Source organism: Chinchilla lanigera, unplaced genomic scaffold, assembly GCF_000276665.1.
Source record: "Chinchilla lanigera isolate Chin_1 unplaced genomic scaffold, ChiLan1.0 scaffold00015, whole genome shotgun sequence".
NCBI classification, from domain to species: domain Eukaryota; kingdom Metazoa; phylum Chordata; class Mammalia; order Rodentia; family Chinchillidae; genus Chinchilla; species Chinchilla lanigera.
In genome coordinates this window covers 1,538,004-1,565,357 of record NW_004955416.1, presented here as the reverse complement: position 1 = coordinate 1,565,357, position 27,354 = coordinate 1,538,004, and the positions used below count along the sequence as shown (strand labels likewise).

At 37.3% G+C, this 27,354-nt stretch overlaps 1 protein-coding gene across 6 annotated transcripts in view; it reads right to left on the bottom strand.

The window, feature by feature from the left end:
- Positions 1-27,354, bottom strand: part of Fmn1 (formin 1) — a 408,229-nt gene that overhangs the window by 208,668 nt on the left and 172,207 nt on the right. For all 6 annotated transcript variants that reach the window (XM_005381169.1, XM_005381170.1, XM_005381172.1 and 3 more), the window contains one exon: positions 13,076-13,137. In XM_005381169.1, coding sequence (XP_005381226.1) covers positions 13,076-13,137 — 62 coding nt within the window. The remainder of the gene's footprint in view (positions 1-13,075; positions 13,138-27,354) is intronic.

Below are 27,354 nucleotides of genomic sequence, written 5' to 3'. Positions count from 1 at the left end.
TAATTTTAAAATGCTAACACTGTCTTTCACTTAGCTCATCTCTGTGTAATGTTAGGCACTTAGTTTAAGTAGTCTATTGTTGTTTAGCCTAAAAATAGAACTAAAAATTCTGTTTCTCCATCAAAACAGTAAATCCTCTGAGTACAGAATCTATGTGAAGACCAAATAAAATAGTCCATGATATATAACAAGTGTGTTCTGTGGCATTTAGTGATAGGCAATAAATGTTACTGCTATTATTGCCAGTATTATTAAAGGACATCATATCCCTAACACATTTCATACTTCAACAGGTATACAATTAGTGTTTACTGAATATAAAAAGATGAACTATAAATAGAAGGGTTATGTATGTGAAAGTATATTTTGGGAATTTTATCTTTATTGCAAAAATAGCTTTGGCATTCAAGGAAGCCTGGAGCTATGTATGGTACACAAAGAAGTGTGAGGCCAGTATCAGCCTCCATTATACAGGTAAGCCATAAGCATTCTGCACTCTAACTCCAGCCCCCTCAGTCAGTGAGCATAGCTCAACATCATATCTGAATTCTGCAGGGCAAGATAGCAGTTTTAAGAGTGATACAAAGTACTTCTGGCTGCTAATTCCACTAGGAATTAACCATTCCATTGGTTTCCTCAAAACTGAACTCCAAATGTATCTATAGGTTTGTAGATGGCCTCAGAGAGGTCTTAAAAGTAATGAGTCAGTGGACTCGCAACATTTAAGTCTATAAAACTCATAACATTTTATCACGCATCCACAGTAAAATAAATTAAATATTTCTCAACATTTAAAAGAACTCTGGCATCACAGTAATGATTAATACAGATATCAACACTTAGGGGAATACCAACAAAGTTTCATAAAAATTTTCATATGTTTCATATTTATAGAAGTCTTATTTGTTAATCTATGAATTGCTTTCTTTTCTTCACAGCATTCTCCAGGAATTAAGAAATTTAAATGTATTGGGTTGAGAATGATGAAAATAAATGAAAGAAGCTCAGAACTAACATCTTTATAAACCTAGTTTTATCAATTCAAAGTAGTCTGCATTTATTTTTGTTTCAACAGCAATGTGTAAGCTATTAAAAGGGGACCGATGCACTGCGTAAGGACATCTACAAGTTTCTCTTCATGGACACCAACACACCATTTGGTTCTCTTGGGGACAAGGTAAAAACTAAATTAATTTTCCACTTGGCAACTGTCCCTCGATGGTTTCTCAGTGGGGGTTACCATAAATACAACTGTATTGCACAAGGAGCAAGGGCCTGCCAGAGGCCACTGCTTGCTGACGTTTCCTCTCAGCTAAGAGCTGCACATGTGATGAATGGCGTAAACGAATATGGTTCCCGTAAAGGAAATGTCGGTGTTGGCTGGTTCTTTTTCTTCTGTTCCACAATCCAAAGAATGTCAGTTAAAAACAGATAAAACAATCTGTCATTTCCATGGCACTGACTTCCCCATTGCTTAAGTGCTGGCCAAAAACACTATCCTTAGATTATCTAGCTCCTCAAAAGGAAAATAAAGGGCATGTATTTTTTTCTTCTTCTCCTTTAAAAACTGAGGAAGTAGAGATCCAAAGAAGTCCTACCCACCCAACACTCAGACTTTCTTCCTGATACAAGGAAAAAGGGAGCCTCCTTTAAAAGTTTGCTTGACTATGCCAAGAGCTACATCTCTGCATTCCTTCACTGAGCGTGCATAAGACTCTAGAAGCTAGAGTGTTCCATGCAGAATACAGCTGAAAACCTGAATGCATTCTTCCACAGAGGCAAGCAGAACTGAATAGAGCCCACTGGCTATAAAGAAGAACCTCTACAACCAGCTAATAGATCTTTTGAAGAAAAAAAGAAAGTATAAGTAACAGGAATTTTAAAATTCTGACTTAGATAATCCTAAATTAAAAGCATAGTGTGGTAGATAAATCAGGTGTGTTTGCTTTAAAATGTAAAGTGGCCAGTGATAAAATCTAAAGAAGCTACTGGAAACTACATGGCCTTATCCCTGACATTAGAAATTAGTAAAACTGAGCCCAAAGTATTGCCTCAAACTTACTGTGTTCAGAGCCCCCAAAATGAAACCAGAATCCAAATCTTCTGATTCTAAATCTAATTTTCTTTCTATTAATGCTTACTGGAAAGTATGTTGGCTGCAAGCCTGACAGACCTAGATGGACTCAAATCCAGGTTCCCCACTTACTATTATACAATTTCTGACAAGTTACCATCTCTGCTATCTGGAAAACAGAGACAATGAGTCTATCACTAAGCTATAGTTCTACAGTCATTGTTTCTAATATTAATGCTAAATACCTAGAACATAAGTACAGTATAGAGTAGGAATTTGATAAGGTTTAGGCACTATTATTATTTAGCAATAAATTATAAAAATTATTGTTTGTCATTCATGGGTGAAAAACTTTGCTATACTATAAATGACACAGAGAAACACAAAATTACTGTTCCCTCTAAGGTACTTATACTGAGCAGTAATAGCAGGATTTTGATACTAAACAAAGGGCAATGGAACCACTCAAAGAATTTAACTTATACATATGTGGACTATGCCTGAGATAATAAGATTATATAAATCAACATAGAGTAATATTCCAAAAACGGGTTTCTTGGGTAATAAAAGAGATATATGGTTTTTCTCTATTCCAGTTCTTCTCTAACGTGGTAAGAGTCTAACAAAAGAATAGCAGGTATTTCTCAAACCTATCTGACCATGAAGCCATTCGTTAAGGACCGTATCAAAGTGTCATTGTTCTGTGGGAAAAGCCTTGACAAATCTTGGTTGAGACCACACTGATAGGGAGTACAGAGGCAGAATGCCTGCAAGATCATGGGAAAGTCACCCTCAAAGAGCAAGTTAAATGTTCCAAAGATGTTCTCAATCAAAAACGCTTAAGAGACATTCTAAACTGAAGCTGCCTAACTATACAGAGACCCAGGGAAGAAGGAACGAGAAATAACTATGTGCTACAGAAGTGGTACCCTTGAGGGGGCGGTGACAGCTTTAGCAGCAGGATTATTTTTTAAAATTTATTTATTTTTATTTTTTATAATTAAGTTTATTGGTACATGTTAGATATACATAATGATTATATTCATCATAGGGAATTTGTACCTGTACATGATATATTTTGATTTCTCTTTTTTCTTAATCTCTTCTCCTCCTTTCAACCTATCAACCCCTCCCTATTTAAAAGCTTTGTTTCCATTTTATCCTGTTTTTAACCATTTTTTTTCCTTTAGCCTTCCTTACTTTCCCCCTTCTTCTTTCATTTTGAATAATTTCTTCCCATTTTACAATATCTATTGTACATTCTGATCCTTATTTACTCTTTCCGTTTCTCATACCAGGGAGACCATGTGAGACCAATTTATTTCACTTAAGAGTATGGTCTCATTCGATCCCCAGTACCAAAAACAAAAAAAGAATATGGTCTCCAGCTGCATCCATTTGCCTAGAAATGCCTCAAATTTATCCTTGTTTATGGCTGAGTAGTGCTCCATTATATATTTTTTTTAAAAAAATCTTTTTATCTATCCCCCAGTTGATGAGCATTTGGGTTGTTTCCAAATTTAGTTATTACAAACTGTGTTGCTATGAACATATATTGCTATGGTATGATGTTTTTAATTTTTCCAGGAAGACACCCAGAAGGGGAATAGCTGGATAAAAGCTTTCACACAACAAAAGAAATATAAGTGAATTGGGTTACGAAGTGAAAAGACAACCCACAGACTGAGAAACAATTTTAGTCAGTTGTTCCTCAGACAAAAGACTTATATCCAGAACATATAAAGAACTAAAAAAAATTAGACCCCCCTCAAATTTAAAGACCCAATCCAAAAATGGGCATCTGAGATGAATACACACTTTTCAGATGAAGAAATACAAATGGCAAATAAATATATGAACAAATGTTCAACATCACTAGTTACTAGAGAGATGCAAATTAAAAAAATCATGAGAGTCCATCTCACTCCAGAAAGAAAGGCCATCATCAAGAAATCAACCAATAACAAGTGCTGGCTGGGATGAGGGGAAAAAAGAACCTTCCTCCACTATTTGTGGGAGTGTGGGCTAATGCAACCACTGTGGAAACCAGTGTAGAGTTTCCTCAAAAAACTACAATCAGAGGTCCCATTTGACCCAGCAGCAGGATTATTACACAGCTGCTGAAACTATGTCCCAGAAGAGCTGATCAATTTTCTGAGGTCCTAGTGCAAACACACTGTCATCAGCTATAAAATGGTGTCCCACCCAACCCACAAATTACAATAAGGGACTAAACCAGCTATAAAAAGAGCTGTGACAATGATTTTCAAATTCTAGCTTCTAAACAGCCTCAAATAACTGTATTGTAGGAAATCGTTTTATCCTATGCCTTAATAAGGCAGGCCTAAACTATGTTTCTTTCCCAATAATCATGAACTTGCTACCCTGTGCAAAAATTTCTCAAATAAGAAACTATAAAGAATTGTTAAAAACAAGGTGTTCTTTCTAAAAAATGAAGTTAGAAACAGAATTATCCTAAGTTGAAAAATGAACCCAATGGTGCTGAATATCATAAAGTGATTATGAACTTTCAGGGCAAAGTTTGCTGAATAAAGGGCATACTTGGAAAAAAAATAAAGAATTTTTTATTACGTGGTTACATTGTAATGACATCAAATATTGTCATCATGCAAAATTCTTGACTTGCCAACACTTCCTCATGGGAGCTTTGAAGCTGGACAAATATACAGTGAGATCTTGGCTGTCAAATGGCTGTAACCTCAAACTTTCCACTACTAGAACAGCAAAGTTTGAAAAAAATCTGCTTGGTGTTTGTAACTTTGGTCGACAGTCAAACCAAAATCCTGACTTGAAAAAAACCTGTACAGGCCAAGAATGAGTCACAAGTTGCACCTCCCCTTGGACACAAAGGGGTGATGCTGTAGTCTAAGCGCCGCTCTTGCCCAGACAATTTATAGTACTTAAGTTAGTGTGCTAAAACATGCACCCTTGTGGGCTTTTCTGTGCTTGATTTGTGTAAAACATCTAACCATAGCTCCAAAGAGACTTCGTGATGCCATCAGTAAAGCTACATGGAAAACTGTGAGAACCATGATAAAGAAGAAATCATTGAAAAATTTGTTAAGGTCCTGGAAAAAAGAATTCATAAGTATAGTTTTGGGGTCTCAGAACCCATTATTTGATTTTTCCTTATTTCTTATGGGAAAAATATGATTAGTTCTTGACCTTTTTGCATTTGAACATGAATTTGGAATGAATTCAGTTTGACAACCAAGCCATCTCTACAGGGACTGATGCATTCGTGTTATCAATAAATTTTTGCTTTTGGACTATATGAGAAATGTGTGTAAAATGCTACAAATTTTGAAAAGTCAGTTTCAGAACCAGGCCTTGGGTGCTTTCTATACTTTAGCAAATGTTGGCTATGCAGCATGCAAGAGAATAAAAACTCCAGGCTCTTTCTAGGCTTTGGACTACAGACTAAAAAGTCAGCCATCCAATCAAAACATTTTAGGTGGTCAGGTTTTTGCTGGTGGGGGAAATGAACCATTAAGTGATTTCTCTATAAATCTGTGGTCAAAAACAGAATAGAAGGCTGAATTTAGATGCCCTGTTCATTGAATCAGATTGTTTCTTTAAATTCTATGAAGATGTTCCCCAAACAACTAAATCTAATACACATCCATTCTTGTATATGGTGCCAGAATGAGTAGTTTTCCCTGTGCATTTTAAGCATAAAAGTCTTCTTATCCTAGAGAGGCCTGTTCAAATTCTCAAACATACATGGATACTCACTCCACAATTTGAAAATGGAGAGAGTTCTAACAATCCATAAAAGCCCTAACAGACATCGCAAATAAAGACATGAACTTCAAAACAGCATTTCTCCTACCCATTATTTTCCACTAATCCTGTGATAAGAGAAGGGACTTTATAGAATGAAATAGGTATAGTGATAACATTTAGTGGGTAAACACAAGTACAGCTAGGCTAGGTATTTTTGCTTATGTGTTTCATGAATGGCATCTGTTCTGACTGATTGCTATGGCTGCCAAACTAGTTGTTTTATTTTCAAGAGCACCCAAGGACAGGGATGTTAGTTAAAGCACAAAGAAGCTAGGCCAGTGAACTGGCCCGGAGCACACAGTGTCAAATTGGAGAACATATGTCCTAGTTGAAGTGTACACTTGCTATCAACACCAGCAGGTTACAGTTATGCAGAACACCACCACTGTCAGATTTTCTAATTAAAAAAAAACTGCAAAAAATCCAGGTTTTTGTGTAAAAATCTCTACCATTTAAAAATGGCTATTCCAAGTTCAATTTTTAAAATGCTTTGTTTGAAAAACAAAACACTCCTCCAGGTCAAATCCAAGATCAGAGGGGCCAGTTTCCTATTGAGAATTGCCTATGACTGCTACAATAGTTTCCTACTGGAGTTAAGGGTATAAATTGGGCAGTAGTGTGCCATGGCCACAGGGTTTTGGCAGTTAAGTGTAGATTATAACAGTGGCTCATGCCTATAATCCCAGCACTCAGAAGGCTGAGGTAAAAGAAATTTGAGGCTAGAACGAGCTACACAGTGAGTTTAAGACCAGTCTGAACTAACTACATAGCAAGACCCTGTCTCAGAAAACCAAAATTAATTAATTAATTAAAATAATATAAATGTGGGGTGGAAAATTTTTAAAATTTACTAATACAATGAAAAGAACAGATAATGCTTTGAGAAATTAACCAAAAAAATCTAAAGTATAATCAGGAACATTATTAATATTTTTACTGCTGCTAGTTATACCTTAGTCTAACATATTTTAAATAGAGATCATGGTCACAATATATATATTTTTTCCATCTCCAACTGATATAAGTTTGGATCTTGAATATCACCCAAAGGCCTATGTGTATTACCCAAAGGTTTGGCCTCTACTTTTAAGCCCCTGGGGGTGTGCCCTGGAAGGGAATGTTGGCACCCCAGTCCCTTTCTCTTTTTCTCTTTGCCTGACAGTCACGATAAGTTACACAGACCTCCTCCACCACATGCTCCTCTACGGTATCCAGAAGCCCAAAGCAACAGGGCCAACCCATGGGCTGAAATTTCTGAAGCCACAGGCCAAAATAAATTTTCCCTGTGTGTGTGTGTGTGTGTGTGTGTCCATGTGTCTGTGTGTGTGTGGTGGTTGTGGTGATACTGGGGGGCTTGAACCCAGTGCCTTTGCACTGAACTAAATCTCCAGTCCTTTTACTTTTGATTTTGAGACAGAGGCTCACTAAGTTGCCTAGGCTGGGCTTAAACTTGTAATCTTTCCCCCTCGGCCTCCCAGCATACTGGGAATACAGATGTGCACCATCATACCTGGCTTCTTTCCTCTTATTTATTATCTCAGGTATTTGTTAAAGTAATAGAAAACTAATTAACACACTACACTTTTCTTCATGTTAGACATAAGATCACAAGATTTTATACAGATAATAGAGATAGTACATGCAATGTGCTTAGAAGAAGGCCTACCACAGTGTAAGAACTCAGAAACTATAAGCCATTGCTGTTACTGTGAGTAATAATTTACCTGTCTCAACCTTCTCAGGGCTGACCTACAATGTAGGGAAATGTGTCAGCCCCTACAACTTGGCTGTTAATAAACCTTCTGCTTACAGAATCACTGCCCTCTTTGCAAATCTGTTTCTTAAATTATCCCTCATCAATTTCAAATCCTCTGAGACAGGTGAGACTCTTTTTGACACCAGAACAAAGATAAAGAAAGAGCAGTCACTGTGGGCATTTTCCAACAGAAGTGATAAGAGTCTCCACCTCTATTTTCCCCTAGGAGACAGGTACTTTTCCACTTTTAGTTTCTTTGTGAAATGGACTCATTTCCTTTTTTGAACTCCTTAAATCTACCTCGATAAGATGTATGAGGAATTCATAAACCCTGACACTTATCAAATTAAATTTTTGCTACTTTCAATGATTTCATATATAATCCAACATACTATTGTAGCTATTTTAAAGCATACTGTCAATTACTGAAAAGAAAGCTATAAAACATCAGCCTAAGTACTGTCTTAAAAACTGCCTTTGCTTTCACAGTTGTAAAAGGTTTGTATTCCTTCCAATTCTTATTACCAGAGATCTTTGTTAATTGGCCTATAAAAGTTCTGACTAGTCTATTTATAGTTACAAACCTAAAAACTGCAAAAGGGTTATTGTAATATAACTTGTTCAAAAACATCTGAGACTGCACTCTAATTTAAATGTGCTCATCTTACGTATGTCCATCTGTCTGTTCAATGTTAAACCAGTTAAAACACCTGCAGCTGCTTCATTTAAAGAAAAAAAATTTTTAGCACAACAATTTTTCTCTCTTTTTTTGGTTCTTTTTGAGATTTCCATGGAAAACTATTTGTAAATGTTTTCAGGGTAGTCAAACTTATTTAAAACATTAACAAATGAAGACTGATAACCTCAAGGCTTACATAAGGTTTAAAAATGAAAGTTTGCCAGTATAAGAGTTATATATGATTGGGTTGCTACATATGATTCTGTGTGTCAATTTTCAGGTACATGTTCTATTTTAGTTGGTAAATAGATAAGTAGACAATTATGAAATAGCTCAAATATCTTTGTTCACAGGGTTAACAGTGAGTTAACAAGATCAAAATAAAGATGTCTTTAAAGTTTGTACCATATTTCCATCTGGCTTGTTAGCTAATTGAGATAACATTAAAGATTGGTTTTTGATTGTTTGTCTATAATAATTTAAGAGCTTTTCCTCGGTTAAAGCAAGTTTCAAGTGTCTAATTGTTATGATTTGGTTCTCATGAGTCATCTAAAGCAATTGTTAAGATTTATTTCAGTTGGCTATAATTAAAAGATTAAACTTTCTATATCTAAGATTTTCTTAACATGGTCTCAGTTAAACTTAAAGAACTAAAAATACTCTACTGGTAAAAGTTGTTTATGGTGGTAAATTTTTTACACTCAAATATGTGTCATTCCCTTACTTATGTTCCAGCTATCTGAGATGAAATGCACATGTCAATCCATGTCTGCATTGGACAGACACCCAAATGATGCAGATATATTCACAGGCTTGTGCTTGTATCATTGTTATATAATTGTGTTGTAATAGGCAAAGGAACCTAAACACTGTACAGTCCAGACAATGTCACGCTAATGATTAGAGATTAGAAATTAATAATCTTTAAAGTATATCTATAAACAAGTGCATGCTGCTTAAATATCACTTTGGTGACTGAAATGGTTAAAAGATAATAAATTTAGGTAAAGTTTCTTTATGTCATTTAATATCTTGTAATTAGATAACTGACTAAAAAGTTATTTTATACTGATAGACATTTAAATGTGTTTTAAAGATAATATTATGACTGTCATGCTGAAAACACTATGTGTGCTCTTGATTTCAAGTCTCCTCTGTGAAACCTTATAATTGCCTGAAGGGATTCACTTCTAAAACAACCATGATTGGTAAGAAATAACAGTCCTCTAGTTATACTTTATATTTCAAAGTACTTGCTATCCAGATGAGATTTTAACAGTTAAGCTCACTGCTCACATTACAATACTAATATAATCGATCTCTTTTGAGTGTTGAACAACTGAAGTTTGGACACCAGAACTAGAAAGATTACTAGGCTAAGAGGACAGCTGGTATTTTGGCCCCGGCCCTCCAAGGTCAACGAGGACCCAGGACATGAGGGAACATTTTCTATAGTTTCCTACAACTTTGGTGAGTCACCCAACCTCCCGAGGAGGGAGATTTCTGGACTCCAAAGGACAGGAATCAATGAACGTACAGTGTGCCAAAAAAGAGGGGCATTAAAGAGGAAAAGGCTCCCATGCTTTCACAGAAAGCAACATGGTTAAGCAAGACTGTGACTTATCCTGGTTGCTGACACTGACAGAGGAACTGAGCAGCTCTGCACATGGTTCCAAATGTAGTGCCTCAGAAGACTTACCTGATCTCAACAGACAGCAAGAGGTTAATTTCCATTAACACAGGTCTCACTTTAACTTGTTCTTAAACACCCAGCAAAAAAATATAGTCAAACAATGTATGAAAACAACACCACAATAATAAAAGGTAGATATAAAAAGGGTCTCCATTTACTGACCCTTTCTGGCAGTTTCTAGCTACACCAGTAGCTGACCACTTTTATGGTTCTGTGAATCAAAAAAAAAAAAAAATGGTGAAAGTTATAAAAGCTCAACAAGTGTCTCTAAATTCTTTAAATTCCTTAGCTAAAATTGTCCCTCAAAACTATCAAACTATCCATGTTCTTAGAGGTAAAACAAATGGGATTTATGACAAGAAATATCAGACTTTAGAGATAACCTCCATCAGTAGAGGGGTCTAACAGCCAACTGATTGCAATCACTGTTCCAGTTCTTTAGGATCAGTGTCTGGACATGGTTCTTTCCCCAACCTGCCTTTCCATTCTAGTGTTCATGCCTTGATTATACATGCTTTAATTTCTTAGAAAATTTGTTTGTTCTTGCCAAGGGATCATGCCAATAGAAGCAATGATAAATATGCCAGACTCCTTACCTGGATCCACTAGATCAACCTTGTAAAAGGAGTATATAACTGCTAAACTACAACATGAATTCTAGTCAAGGCCCACTAAATGAGACCTTTGGAAAAGGCCCCTGACTGCAGTGTCCTCAACACTGGCCCTCCTCGGCTTAAAGCAGCTATATAGAAACTACACCCACTCTCCACTAACCACAGTTAAGGATACCTTATCAGAGGAGGTAAGACTGTGGACAGTCGGGTTAGGTACAGATATTACAGACAGTTGGACTGGGCTGGGTCCTCAAGGGAGTTAGGGCAGAAGATAAGAATGCATCAGGGACTGGCTAGAGGGGCATCTGAAGAAGATTAAAGTCACAATGGCCAGATTTACATATTTTCCTATGGAATTTTGAAGTTATTCATACCAACATTTTGAGATTTCCCATATAAATAAAGCATTGCCTCATTAGGGGTGGGACATCCTCTCCCACCCACTAAGATTAAAACTAAAATTACTAAGACTAAGACTACTAAGAAAATTAAAGACAAGAGTAAGACTACGGATTATCAACCAAAATTAATGATGCCATCCATATGCCCTTGCTACTACAAGATCAATACTAGCTAAGTGGCTATATTTGTAATATTATTGGTTGATTGTAATTTGACCCATGTTGAACCCACTCCTCATGACCTTCCTCTATAAAACTTTCTCAGAGAAGTGAGGTCACTGGCCACCCAGTCAGGACCCCTCCTGCCTCTCAGGAGCTATTCCTATTCCTCAGTAAACTTTCCTACTCTTTAAAAGAAATGAAGACTATTTCCATTCATCTAATAAAGATTAATATATAAAACATATCAGGATTTCAAATAGGTTGATAATAGTTGATAACAGTAATAAGGGCACCCTTTCACAATGTTGATGACAATGTAAGCTACTATAACCACAATTAAAAAAAGAACTATCATATCCAGCAATCCCACTACTTGGTACATACGCAAAGGAAACAAAATCAATATGTTGAACAGATATCTACATATACACATTCAGTGTAGCATTATTCACAAAATCCAAGATATAGACTCAAGCTATGTGACCATCAGTGAACAAATGGATAAAGCAAATGTGGTATATACACACAATGGAATGCTATTCATTCTAACAGAGAGGGAAACCCTATTGTTTGCAACATGGATGAACCTGCGGGACATTAAGGTTAAGTGAAATAAGCCAGATACAATAAGACAAACGCTTTATGGCCTCACATGTAGAATCTAACTGAACTCAGAAACAGACAGCAGAACCGTGTCTACCTGGGGCTGGGGGTACACAGCAAAGGGAAAGAATTAGGGAGATGCTGGTCAGAGAATGCAAAATTTCAGTTAGACATGAGGAATGAGTCCAAGGGATCTATTAGGGTGATGACAGTTCATAAAAATGCACCGTCTACTTGAAAATTACTGAGAGTAGAGTCTAAGTTTCCTCAACACAAATAAGTCCCTGAAGTAATACAAATGTTAATGAATCTGATTTCCTCACTCTACAATATATACATATTTCAAAACATGTTGTATACCATAAATTTATACAATTTTCTAGTTACCAATAAAAATAAATTTTAAGAAAGACTATTTCATCCATAAATTCATTAAATTAGCAAGTAATAAGTTAGCATTAGATGAGCAAGAAGTTTTATTTAGGGCTGGGGGTTTAGCTCAGCGGCACAGCACCTGACCAGCAAGTGCAAGGTCATAAGTTCGATCCTCGTTGGAGGGGGGGGGACTAAAAAAAAAAAAAGAGAAGTTTTATTTAAATTTTGCTGCCATTTCACCCAAAGTATGGGTTTACTCCAAACTAGACTCTGACTCTGCATATCTAGTTATTTGAAGTTAAGATTCTCAGCTTCCTGCCCTAAGCATTGCAAACAAATGCTAAAAAGAGGAAAGGTCCTCATGGCAGGACAAGGACCAAGATACTTCAGCCATTGCTCACAAAGGAGGCGCAAGTTGGCAACTTTCCAGTATTCCCTGTGGATATAGAATGACTCAGCACAACTTCCTGCCATGAGGGGCTCTCCTTTAAGTGCCTTAATCTGCAGGATATCATATTGCAGGAAGGTATGCTCAGAGATACACAGACATGCACACAGGAATGCAAGTAGGCAGAACAAAAATAATTTACCATGCATAGGAATGATAACCTTTAAATTATTACATCTAAACTAAATTATTAACTAAATTATTTACTAAATTAACTAAATTATGTACATCTAGTGAAAGTCTAAAAGACATTAATGGCATTTTTTCAAATAGAGAAACTGAAATCTATTAAACACAGTATCCAAGACATTCATCCCCACAATAAAGTCAGTGCCCCCTGGCAGGTCCAAGATGCTGATGGCATCTAGTGAAATGCTTCAACACAAGAGGAATATTTACTTCAGTACTTGAGAAAACTCAGTATCAGATGGCCAGTTCAGTAGAATCAAAGAGATAGATGTACCTGTAGGTTTTCAATTTCTTCTTTGTGTTCCCTCTTCAAGTGTAAAATAGCAGCTTGGTATTCTGTAAGATCACAAAAGAAGCTAGTTACAAAGAAGCACAAAACAAGGTTTAAAATTCAAGAAAGCATCTCCTAGATCTCCGAAGTCTCCCACAATCAGCTAAATAAATAGATGCTATAAATGGACAGTGCTTGAGGAGAGATTCCAGAGGGTTAAAAAAAAAAAAGCTTGATTAAGGTGTTTCATACGAAGACTGGGTCAGCATTTGTCTTTAAGGAGGAGTTGAAATGTAGGCCCCACAGAGAACAAACACAGATGTGTTAAGAGCAGTAAATAAAAGAACATTTCCTAAGTGAGATAGGAGAAGTCTATTTTTAAGTCTGTTTTTTAATCTCTCTATTTTAATCTCCATTTGAAAGCAAGACTAAGTAACTACCCTGGGCCAATTTTAGTGTTCAGATCACCTTAGAAAGTTAAGACTATTTCTCATTTGAGTAAAATGTTGTAGAGTGAATTAAGTCTGAAATGATTAAAATAAATTTCTGATTCAATTTTCATTTGAGAATCATAATATTTATTTCAACAAGTCCCCAGTGTACAAAAGGACTCCTGCCAACCACCAAAACTACCAGCCAGCTCGGTTAGCACAAAGCATCCAAGATAACTTTCCAGAAGAGCTAAGCATGTGGTGTCCCAGAACTACACACACTGCATAGAACACAAAGCACAGGGCTCCAGGTACATGTCTTTTCTGGGATAAGCTGGTTTTACAAATGTGTTTATGGTTGTGAACATGAGTAGGAAAGAAGTCAGGCCTCATTTAAAGTAAGTAGAAGACAGGCTATTTCTCCAGGTGGATTTCACAAATCAGGCATGAAAGATGAGGTTTCAATTCAAAAGTAGATGAGAGAAACCTCTGGTAAACCCCCACAGAGAGAGGAGTATTGATCATTTTTCTTTTCTTTTTTTTTTGTTTTTTTTCCAGTACCAGGAATCGAACTCACGACCTTGCGCTTCCCAGGCAGGCGCTGTGTCGCTGAGCTAAATCCCCAGCCCCGAGTACTGATCATTTTGTGCTCTTGTGAAGATCATGTTCCACTGAGCTGTTAATCCATTAGCAAGTTCTGTGGGTTCTACATTCAAGCCACTTGTCCCTGTCTCCCCACTACTACCATTATGACCCAAGCCCCCACATCTCTCCCCTAGACGGCTATGGTACTTTCCAGTAGGGTGCCCAGCTGTCACTCTTACCAACACTAAAACTAAATTTCCTCCCATCATCCTGAGTAATCTCCTGCAGGCATGAACCAGATCATGTCTCCCCCCTGGCTTTCCAGTGCACTTGGAAGGAAATCAAAACCCCCGCTGAAACCCATACAGCTCTGTGATCTAGTTCCCACATACCTCTCTTTGTCATCTCACACTACTCCTCTTCCTAGACATCAACCCCAGGCACACCGGCCTCCTGCTGTTCCCTGAACTTGTCCACTTCTGTTTTACTTCAAAGTCTTTGTTAATATTCGTGACAAAATTAACCAGATACTAATAACAAGCATTACTGTAAGTACAGCTGTCCCACAGTGTGCAGAGTCCACATCGATTCTAGGTCCCCTGAAGGATATCAAACTGTTCAGATGCTCAAGTACATATATCACATATACATCCTATGCACATCCTGCCATATATTTTAATCACCTCAGGTTACTTATAATACTTAATATAAAAACTATGAAACTAGGTATTACACTAAACTCCTTGGCAAGGAAAAAAATGTATAGTTACTATAGATACAATGTTTTTCTCTTCAACCATTTTGATTTGTGGTTGACTAAATTCATGAATTTAAATCCTTAGATACAGAGGCCCAAATGTATTTCATGTTAACTCATTTCAGCCCTACAATTACTCTATGATTGAGGTACCATTATTATCACCATTAACAAAGAATCTGAAGTTTAATAGGTCAAGAAGCTAATTCAAGGAAGTAGAATGATCTACAGAGCTTCGTTCAATAGATTAAAACACAAACCATAGTGTGCCCATGCAATGGAATTCAACACAGCATATAAAAGAACACACGCGCTACCATGGATGACTCTCAAAGTCATCGTCTGCACTAAAAGACATCAGTCTTGGAAGACAAACTAGTGTTTAATTACGTTTACCTGACTGCTGGGAAAGATGAAAGTAGAGGGACAAAGAACAGATCACAGTGGTAGCTGCCAGAGGTTGGAGATGAGGGGAGGGTTTGACCACAGAGCTGCAGCACATAAAGGAAATTTGAGGGCTAATAAATTTATATTCTATTTTGATTACAGTAGTAGTTACATGAATCTGTGTATGTGTTAAAATTCAAAAAACTGTGAGTATGTAAACTTCAGAGAAATTCAGTAATAATTTAATTTTTTAAAATATGCATCAAATTCATACTTTTAAATGTTTTCTCTACAACAATCAACATACCAGAAAGACATTTACTACTACCTTTTATCCTTGTGTTGTCCTAAGGCTACTAGCGGATATATAGCAGCACAAAAGAAGGAGCAAAACATATGCAGATTATAAGAGGAAAATCAAGGTATTATTCACTATGTATACTTAAGGAAACCTAAAAGATTCAACAGATAATATATCAGAATATGTGAGTTTAGCGGAATTGCTAGATATGAGCAGAAATATACAAAAAACTTTGAACCAGCAAAATTTTATGGCTTTCTTTCTTTCTTTTCTTTTTTTTCTTGCTACTGGAATCGAACTCAGGACCATGGGCTCACCAGGCAAGCACTGTACCCAACCTGAACCAGGAAAATTTTAAAAAGAAAAAATCTCCCCAACTTGAACCAGGAAAATTTTAAAAAGAAAAAATATTTAAAGAATTCTTGAAAATACAAAGTACTGTACTTAGGAAACATATTTAAAGGTCATGTATGAGGAAACAGTAACACTATTAAAATGTTTTACCAAGAAAGATAGAAAGGGGCTGGGGATACAGCTCAGTGGCATAAGCGTCTGCCTGGCAAGTGCAAGGTCGTGAGTTCGATCCCTGGTACCACAAAAAAAAAAGGAAAGCTACAGAAAGACAGTAAGCAAGCCACAGTTTTTGCTACTTATAAGACTCATCAATGTAAGGTGCTGACAAGCCCAAATTGATCTATAATTCAACAAAATCCTTCAAAAATTCTTGAGGGTTTCAATCTAAGAACTGATTCTAATATGAAAGAACAGAGGCACAAAATGCCAAAAAAAGATCCAAGAAACTTTTTAAAATGTAAATTAAGATTATTTAATTTACCACCTAGTGAGAAATATTTTTAGTTATTACAGTGTAACTAAGGTGGTATGGTATTGACATGGAGATATGAAATAAGAATAAAATAGAAACATACCATGGATTTATGACCATTTCATGTCAGGCAGAAGTAGCACTAAAGGTCTTGCTTACACAAAGATAGGTCTTTTCAATATTCAGTACAAATATCCAAAATGGATATTCCTACGAAAATATGTGAAACTGGATCCCAATTTTATACCATATAACAGTCTAGCCCAAGTCTATTAAGAACTACATATAGAAAGGAAAACTGTGACTATCTTACATGACAATATAGCATAATATTTTTATAACCTTGGAATAGGACAGGATTTCCAAAGACATGAAAAATCCTATATATAAAGAGGGGAGGTGGTAAGTTTGACTATATAAAAATCAGTAACTTTTTTCTCAAAATATACCATAGAAAAAATATCACATTGAGTAGGAGAGTGTACTTGAAACAAATATAATCAAATGATACCTAATTTAAGGATTTAAATCCCGCAAAACTACTGAAAATGGAATCCATGAAAAAATAGGCCAAAAAACTCATAGGCGCTTAAAACTGCAATTGAAATACTATGTAAATATTTGTGCCATTGTATTGTTTTGGGCATAATATCGAGAAAAATGTATGTATAAGCGCAGTAGAGATCCAACTTTTTAAGGATTTGTAATTTAAGCTTGGTCTGCGGATGTAAACCTGCAGATATGCAGGTCACCTGTGTTTGAAGTCTGACAAAACTCAGTGTGGGAGAATATACTGGACAGTGAGAACTCCTGTACCTTTACCACAGGAGTGGAGAGTGGTACAGTCACTGTGGAAAAGTTTGGCATTTTCTAATAAAGTTGAAGGCGCTCACATGTTCCTACTCAGCAATCTTAACCGATACAGCTTGGACCTTGGGTTTCCCCAAAGGCCTGCCTGTAAAGGTTTCATACCCAAACTGCTAGTACTGGGAGGTGGCGGAAGCTTTGGTGGGGGTTGTTGATGGGAAGTCTCAGGTCACTGTGCGGTGGTGGGTCGTCAAAGAGGGCTGTGGGAATCAGGCTCTTCCTATTTTCATGGCCCAGCCACACACTCTTGCCATAGTGTGCTGTGCTGCCCCAGGCCCAAGACAGTGGGGCCAGTCAAGCCTGGGGAGAAACCTCAAAAAATGTTGTATCCTAAACCCTGTTATGATAAATATCTAAACCCAAATCAATTTCATACTTCTACAAAGTGGCCAAAAGGAAGGCAATTAAACCAACCTTCTTACAAAACCAGTGCCCCTCGGGAATATCTACCTTCTGAACAGAAATCACGCAGACTGTATTTTGGGAAATTATTCATTTTGTGCAAATTGAACCTACAAGGACGTGACATACATAGTTATGACTAATTCATTAACAAATTGACTAAGGAGATCATTGTAAAGTCAACGTTCAGCAAAGCATGATTCAGCTCCTCCTTAAACAAATATTTTTGCCAACAGTACCAACATTACGGGTGGCACGAAACCACACCCTCATCCCGAGAATGATAAAACAGAATCTCTAGGAGGCAGGTAGAAGGAAAAAGATAATGTCTTTGCTAATGGAACATTCATTCTGAGGGCTCACAAAACAATGTAGCACGATATGAAGGTTACAGAATAATGCTACAGAATATAAAGGTTAAATTGGCAGCTTCCAAATGCCTCCTGTTAGTGGCCGTCCTCTTCCCCCTACTTTGTTAGGATTGCAAATGCCTTAAATAAAAAGCAAGACAATTTTTGGTTGTGCAGATGGTGAGCACAAGATTTAAATCAAGACCAAGGATGTCTGTGTTTGTTAAAAACAGAACTTGAGCCTAGCATTCAGTAGCTCTGGGACTGCATAAATGGGTGAAGAAGGCACAGAGATTTTCAATCTAAAGGACTGATTTAAAAGGGAAGATCCCTTTGAAGTCACTTTAGCTTCAGTGGAAATTAATAAATGAACTAAAGTAATCTAGCCCACAAAAAGCTTGACATATGTCTTTTAGGAAAAGAATATATGAAAGACATAAAATAAAAAGTCTCCTCACTGGCAGAATTCAATATTTTGGGGAAAATATGAAAGAACTTCCCTCCATAAAAATAAAGCTCCTTCTAGCCAAGTATTTAAATGAATTGGTCCCTTCTCTCTTCTTCCTGATAGAAATCCTTTTTGATCAGTTCACAATGGCAAAACAATTTTTCTGCCAGATGTCTGGCTTGTGTCCTCCAGTTTGCCAAGAGCAGAATTAAAAATAATTTCAGGAACATAGAAAGTATAGATTAACTGTTGGTACAATTCATCAATGATTACATGAGTTTATTTTTGTTAAATGTGATTACAGATAATACTGTGCTGTGTTATTTCTCAGGAATAGTTCTAAGTATTTTATACACACTAATTCATGCTAGTCTTACAAATTTACAAACATATCAAGGTCTCTTTGGCAGATGAAGAAACTGAGATACTCAGATTGAACAACTTTCCCCAAATCACATGTAGTAAGTCCCAGGGAAGGCATTCATGCCTGAAGAACCTGTGCACTTACTTTGTAGACTTTTGTATTCTTATTTTTGTTTATTTGCTCTTTTGGATTGGGTAAAAATCAGATATACACAAAATTTAAAATCCCTAGGAATTTAGAAGTTTCTAGCTGTATCCAAATAACTTATAAATAACTTATAAACTCAAGAAATTTTTTACATAAGCCTTTGAAGGAGGTGCTATATATTTTGAATCCCAGAGAGGTTTGAGGAGCCTTGGGCCAAAGTGAATGGTGTGAGTTATGATGTCTAGTACCATCAAGTTATGTGCTTACAATTTGTTCATCTTCTCCATAGAGACTTCCAGGCCCATAGCTACCAGATTATGGTTAAATTGGGTTTTATTCATTTTCTCTTACACATATATCCTACCCACTCTCCTGTCATATACATATATACTCATAGCATTGGCAAACTGGATTATGCACACTATTGGAAAATTAGAAAGAGAATTCTCAACTAAATGAGAACCATAGTTGTATTCTTGCCCATGGGTTCTAATTTCTACTGCCTGTTCTCTTCCTGTCCTTATACTGCCTCACACTGTTATATTTGCAAGTCTGTACTTCAGTCTTAATGGGACAGAATCTTTCCTCTGAATTCTACCTGAGGAATACTTAATCAGAGCTGTCAGGCTGGGGATATAGCTCAGCAGCATAAGCGCCTGAGTTCGATTCCTGCTACCAAAAAAAAAAAAAAAAAAAAGAGTTCTCAAAGCTAATTGCACACATACCAGAAAGGTCAATTATGTAATAGATATATGGACTATATTTAGACACTTGAAAATTCATTTCAACGTGCATTAAACAAAAATACCAAGTTAGCACATAAAACTCAAGACCTCATGGGCAGTACTGATCAGGCTTATCACTGAGACACCAACATCAGCATCACCTGCAATGATTTAGAAAGGCAAATCTTCACTATGCACAGCATTCCCTGACTGAGGGTGCTATACAAGCCCCTACATAACGGTAAAATGCACATTACAATTGAGACCAATTGCTTTATATAAGGCTCATTTGATCCAAACAGAAAACAAATCTGAAGGACATGTTAAGTAATCCAAAAACTAGCAAATACATGACCAAAAATAAAGAAACTGGCACATGAAGAGGGAAAATATGCTAATTACCAACAGATGGATACAAAATCAAACCAACTCATCCATGAGCAAAGGCAGAAACTTTCTCCATTTCTGTAACACTGATGAAAACGATGGTAGTCATGAAAGGCAAACTCCTGGCCATTTGCTCCAAAATCCAACAACAGACTCAAAATTGAATCTGTGTATTTAATAAGCTTAGGCAAAGTGTAGGGCCACATCTTGGGGCACCATAAGCCCATAAACAATGCAGCCCATAGTAAGGACGTGGTTTGGGAAAGGCACAGCTACCTTGAACTGTCAAAAACAGTAGGGAGAGAGTCAGAATGAGAGGGGGAGGGAAGCAGTGGGAGGGCAGGAGAGGGAAGAAAGATGCCAGAGGACTTTGGAACCCCGTGCCTCCAGCTCGCAGCTGGTGCTGGTGACAGACAGTCACCTGTACTGTGGACACAACACCTTTTTATCAGTGGGCCCTCAACAGTCACGCATATGGTATGGAGTTTCAGAATATTTTTTGATGTTTGGCTACTGACAGCTACTATACCCCCTTCTTCCCCTGATCCCCACAGCTAGGCAACCTGATACAGCCCTTAACACTGCGGTGGAGTCAGACCACAGAGGCCACTGCCCACAGGTAGGAGCGCTCAGCCCCGAGTGACCCCAGGCCGATCTCCCACTCACGCTCTCTCGCGAGTCACTTTCAGGCCAGCTACAGGGGCCCGCCCTGCTCTCCGTAGAAGTCATTTCGCGAGTAATAAATCTCTCCACACTCTCCTGTGTGTGTGCATTTGTATGTGCAATGACGGTACCGGGAGGCAGGGTTTCTGGGAGGTGATTAGGTCATAAGGGCAAAGCTGTAATGAGTGGGATTAGTGTCCTTAAGACAGAGACTCCAAAAAAGAGAATTTGCCTTTTCACTTTGTACTCTTACCCGTATTTTCTGTTGTTAGGATAAAGATGATGAGAATTTTAGAATTCCAGGAAGACAAGATCCAAAAACCTAATCTCAGCCAGATGTGGCACATCCTTGGAATCCCAGCTACTTGGGAGGCTGCGGTAGGAGGGCTGCAAATTCAAGGCCAGCCTGGGCAAATTAACCAGACTATGTCTCAAAATTAAAAAATGAAGAAAGGGCTGGGGGTGTAGCTTGCTGCCCCCCGGGTTCAATTCGTAATACCCCCCACACACACACACAAACTTATAATGTTTTTCCTACCTGTGCAGTTTTAAGAATCATAGCCTGCAACAATGACCAAGAAACCACGCTTCCAGAAAGAACTTGGAGGGAGAAAAGGCAACAAATGAAGTACCACATCCCTGTCGCTAGGTGGCAGTCACAATGTTTTATATTTAAACTTGCTACACAGCACCACTGCAACACCTGAAAGACTGCGGAGTGGGTGAGCAAGGGGCGAGACAAGTGTTTTTCTTCGGTTTGAAAGGTGTACTATGGGTATGGTAACTCGCTGGGAAAAAACTCAAAGAAGTCCAGAGTATTTCCAACATTTCCAAAAAATTCAAGATGACCCAATAGACTTCCAGGTGTTATAGGTTCGCATTTTTTTAAAGCTCCCTTCCAAGCCTACATAACAATGAAATCTAAAATACTAAGCAAGAAAGTTAAAAGTCACAGAGTAGCAAAACAGAATTACATCTTGGAGAAAGAAATGGGACAAAGCACCAAAGTGGCGCTCCGGGCTCTGGCCCGCTGTGCCCTAGTTCCAGAGGAAGGCAGGGCAGGCAGGACAGCAGGAGTCAGGTTACTGACAGAGCAACAGGCTCTGCAAACACCCCTGGAGGACAGGAAACCGGGGCCTTGTTTGCTGCTTAGAAAAAGGGACAGGTGTGGTGAAGGAAAGCGGCCGGAGGCCTCCACAGGAGGGCACAGAACAACTTCAAGCTCCAAATCCCCTCCTATCACTGTAATAGCCACATCACATACTGGTAAGAAATTTCTATTCCAGAGGTTTTGGAAGGAACAGGTGAGATAACCATAAAATCAAGGAGGATAAGAAGAGGGAAACCTCTTAAATCATCCTCTGAACCTTCAAACCAAACTTCTGAAACATGAAGAAATCTTACTCTCAAGAAGGCAAAAAAAATCAACAATTGAGACATGAATTCACCCAATACAAATTTTACATATTACACATATATTGGAAACACCTTGGTAATGTTCAGAAATCTCTCCCAAGATCCATGAAAAATAACAAAAATAACAATCCATGAAAATAACAATAATACATGGATTTTTAACAAGAGTACCTTTACAATCCTGGCACACAGAAAGATTTCAGAATTTCATTTTAAAAACCACTGTAACATAGTGGCAACAACATCGTACCAAAAAAACAAAGACCAGAAGAAACAATAGTAGGTGATCATCAGTGTTTGAAATATTAGAAAAGTCACTGAGATGAAAAACCCGAGAGCCGGCTAAACTCTGGCACAGTGAAGGAAGGAATTAATTTTTACGTAAAAGATATTGAATAATTAACTAAAACTACAGTATGGTACAAGAAAAAGATAAGAGGGAAGGGTCACACATAAAACTTCTGGCATTGATACAAGGGTCGCAAAACAGACCATGAAATAAGAATAGAAAAGAAAGTATACATGGCTGTTCTATTGTCTTGTATTTCTTTGCTGAAAGAAACTGTCAGTGAGTCCTTGGTTGATCAGCTTTGTATGTCTGTATCTGTTTTCATGAGAAACCACTTTGAAGATATCAATATGTAATACAACAAGCATTGTTAATTCCCTACAACTCTGTTTGTAACTCCGTACTGTCTGTACTGTTGCTTTGCTATTTTGTAAAATGTTGTCTGTCTGTTAATATTTTCCTCCTTTTATTTTTAAAATTAAAAAAAAGAAAAGAAAGTATGTAGATGGGATGGGCATAGAGAAACAAAATACATGATCTGAGGGTGCACTGAAAGTTGTAAGGAAAAGACAAAACTATTTTTTAAAATTCAAGTTTAAGAAAATATTCAGATCTCAAACCATGTAAATATAAGGATTATTTCCAGAAAGTTAAAACTTTAAATGTGATAAACATAACAGAAAAACCCTTGGAAGAATATTAAGAGTACCTTTATAATCCTGGCACACAGAAAGATTTCATAACCAAGACATCTTTTAAAAATTATAAAGTAACCATTTTAAAAATTCAGTTATACTAAAATAAGCAACAGGATGTATGTTGAAAGGTGTCATTAAAAAAGTAGTAAGTCCCACACATAGAGAAGACACGCAAAGTGTCTGACCAACAAGAAATCAATATTCAGAATAAACACAGCCTAGAAATAAATAACAAAAGCAACTAATAGAAAAAATGGCCAAAATGACAGTAAATCATGGCAAAGGAACTCTAACTGGCTAATAAACACATAGGAAGAAAAATTCACTTTCTGTGTAGTAAATTTTTTCTGTAGACCTGTGAAGGTCTACAGACCTTCAAAACACATAAGAACCATATCATATGCTTTGGGTGGATTTATATACATTATGCATATAGAAATTCATGGGATAATAACAATTTCACCTAAAGGGTGAAGGGAGGAGGGAGCATGAAAGGCTTCAATATATTTGTAATATTTTATTTCTTAGGCACTGGGTACAGTCATGAAATTGGATGCAATGAACATCATAACTTAAAACATACAAAACAAAAGATGGTAGAAATATAACAACAAAGGTAATTAAGATTCCAGGAGGCAATTAACAAATTTAAATCAGAAATTAAATAAAAACACAATGATGGTCATAATTAACAGCCTTAATTATATATATTTTGAAATCAACAAAATGCATTCTTTTTAGGCGCAAGTGATATCTCTGCATAAACTGATGTTTATTTAGAAAGCCTCTTGAAAAACTCAAAGTAGTATGGTCACACTGGCCATGATCTCTTTCTGGAGTGTAATTAAACTAAAATCAACAATAAAGAATAAAATAAAAATCAATTTTAAATCCTAAAATCAGCAAATATAATTCATTACTTTGATAAAACAAACTACACAGCTATTCCAAATTCTTCTTTTTTGAGACAGGGTCTCACTGTGTAGCGCAGGCTACAGCTTGCTTATGTAGCCCCGGCTGGCACTGAACTCACAGCGATCCTCCTGTCTTGGCATCTCGAGTGCTGAGATTACAGGTATATGCCACCACACCTGGTCCCAAATTATTCTAAGAATGTGAAAAATAAACGCCCTTTGAAAAGCTACAGGGATACCTACCACATTAATACACTAATGGGAAACACTGTATTTCAAAATCTGATATGGAATGATACAGAAAAATATGTTGCTGAAGCTTAATGCTCCTGATTTTTAAGGGAATCCTCTTAGCTAAGTTAGTTATAGAAGGGACTCTGACTCAGGACTTTTATCAAGAACTTTCAGCAAATTTCAAACATAATGCTGAAACTTAAAGAAGTGAGATTAAGAAAGCCCATCATCACCCACACTTTCCCAGGGCACACTAAAGTGCTGAGATAATCCAGTAGGCAAAGAAAGGAGATGCAAGAATTGGGAAGGGAGGGCAAAGGCGGTTTCTAAATAACTGCTCCATTAGCATCTGCACAGAGTTTAGAGCACAGGAACGGGCGGACGGAGCGGCACCACAGTGGTGTCACACAGGGACGGCGGGAGGGCGAAGCGCCTCTGGGGAAAGAAGCGGAGAAGTCTGTGGATAACTACAGGGCTTCAACACCGGCTTTCACAAGCAAAGGAAAGCATGGTGGATTGTTTCTGCATAGATTATTAATATAAAACTACTAATCCTACCTATTTTTAATCACTTTGTGATTATTCAGTATTTTCTTCTGTTAACAATCATGGATATTCCAACATTTCATATATACACTTCTTTATACATAAGGCTACGTTAAGTCAGTGAGGAACAAACTGCCTACCTCAATCAAAACGGATATACAAGTGCAAATAGAAAAATAGCATCCTCTATGTGGCACATGCCACATATAAGTAGTAGTTGCCTGGACTGAAAACTTCAGGAGAATCTCCTTGTGCTTTTTCTGTGCTGGGACCCAATCACTGACGGAACCCTACAGTTAAGCTTGGTAAAGGGAACCCCAGTAGAGAGCTGAAGGTCAGTCTCTGGAGAGGCACGTGAAAGTCAGCCAGATTTAACCGGCATGAGAGTGGAATTTTCTCATAAACCAGGCCATACAAGTACCCAGGAGGCCAGGCCACCTGCCTGGTTTCTAAGGGAGACAGAACACTTGTGTCTCCCACTTCGTGGAAAAGTACTCCAAAATAGCGCACTGCAACCACCTCTGGCCTTACTACCTAGAAGGATATTTAGCGGGTGCTGCTTCTAGCAATCAAAATTTAAGAACTGTTTGTGTGTGTGTGTGTTTGCGGGCACATGTGTGTATGTGAGTGTGCACATGCACTATTTTCAAGCCTGCATCTCTTATTCCTAACAAAAATGAGAAAACCTGCACGACATATAGGAGAAAAATCCAGCAAAAGTGACAGTTCAGATTAGAAAGCCAGATAGCAGCTTCCCTGTGGGAACACAGGGAGAGGCAGATAGGCTCCCCCTGTAAGAACCCAGTCTCAAGGTTCTCTTGTCTAGTTATTGCATCCACAGGGTGGCCAGATTTATAAATTAAAAATATTAGCTGCTCGGTTGTGTGCAAAAAGTGAACTCTAGATAAACAACAGGTAACTCTATTAGTATAAGTATGGTCCATGCAGCATTTAAGTCATATTTATATTGAATAAGTTTTCATTGTTTATCTACAAAGTTTAAATTAAACTAGATATTCTGTATTTATCCAGTATTCTAGGATTTCTAAGGATTCCTAGTGGGGACTGTATATAGTTGGTAGGCCAAGAATTTATAGAAATAGTGTACTACATTTGCACACAGGTAGAAAAAGCCAACCAGAATTATTTGGATAGGGGCAATGGTTCTAGACACTGCAATTTATCACACCTTTTAAAAAATCTTTTGCATTCCATTGTTGCTTCTGATAGTTGTGCTAGTTTTATTTTTCCTCAACTTGATCTTTTCAGATAGCCAATTTCCTTTCATTGGTTCAGTGAGAAGCTTCTAGAATAGACTGAATAAAACACTAAATGAAATGCAGACAACACCTGCACACAAAAATACATACAGCATCTACTTTCCTTCCTAGTACAAAGATATAAATATCACAGATAAGAGCTCAGGAAGAGAAAAAGACTGTTCTGATTTTATTGAGACTGTAGTGAAAAATAACATTGCTTCAAGGGTTGTAATAACACATTTATTATATAATATCAACCATGCACAGCTGACCACCTGCAACTTTGCTACAGTGTTCCTAACCTTAGAATTAAGAGAGTAAATTAGAGATTCAACCAGCTGTCTCATGAAAGTCAAAACGTATCCATCAGCCAACTTGTTCCATACCTCCATCAAGCCAGGGGTTATTCCAGTGGTAGTTCAGGTTAAGTACACATTAGAATCATGGGGGTGGATTTACAAATCACTGAAGCCTAGATCCCAGCCCCAGAGATAGACTTTATATGTATCTAAGACAGAGAGGAACTATATTTTTCAATTATCCACAAACAATGATGTCTGGGGAGGTACGATTTAGAGCTAAATTATAAAAGGTATAAAAAACCCAAAATAGAAAGAATTTAAAGAGCAAAATAAAAGAGAGATGGCAGGAAGCCAGAAGGTAAATTTTTGGGAAATGGGAAAGAGAATCTAGGGATGGGGATAGAAAGGTGTGTGAAGGGAAAGCGTTAAAAATGATCAATTATACATACCAGTTCTCCAAGATAAATGTAATAATCAGGTAACATAAACATATACTAATAATTTTAAAGGTTTATCCCCTCCCACATTCCTGCCAGCTCTAATCTCTTCCATCTAATTCACTGAAACTTTAAAGCACAGACTGCAGTAAGCCAAGAGTAAGTAATAAAAGAAGTAGGTTCTTTTTCACCTGATTGCAAGTTCCCCTGAAAGTCTAGCACCTATAAATAATGCTCAAACGTTAGAAAGGTTTAGAAAGGAGCAAACTTTGTAGGTAACACCTTTCAGGCAATTCTACTTTACTGGAAAATTCCAACTTAACCTGCAAATTTTTCATTTTTAAAGTGCACCCCGTAGGCAGAATGCAAAGGATATCAGTTCATTTCACGTCGACATTCAGCTTAGACTTATATCAAAGGTCAAGGTGCTGCAGGCCAACATATCCCACCCACACTTCAGTGTAGATGCTGGTCAAGAAACATGCTTTTCCCCAGAAGCTCCACTTGGAGATTCAAGGCAAGGTCTGATTAACACAGTTACAGA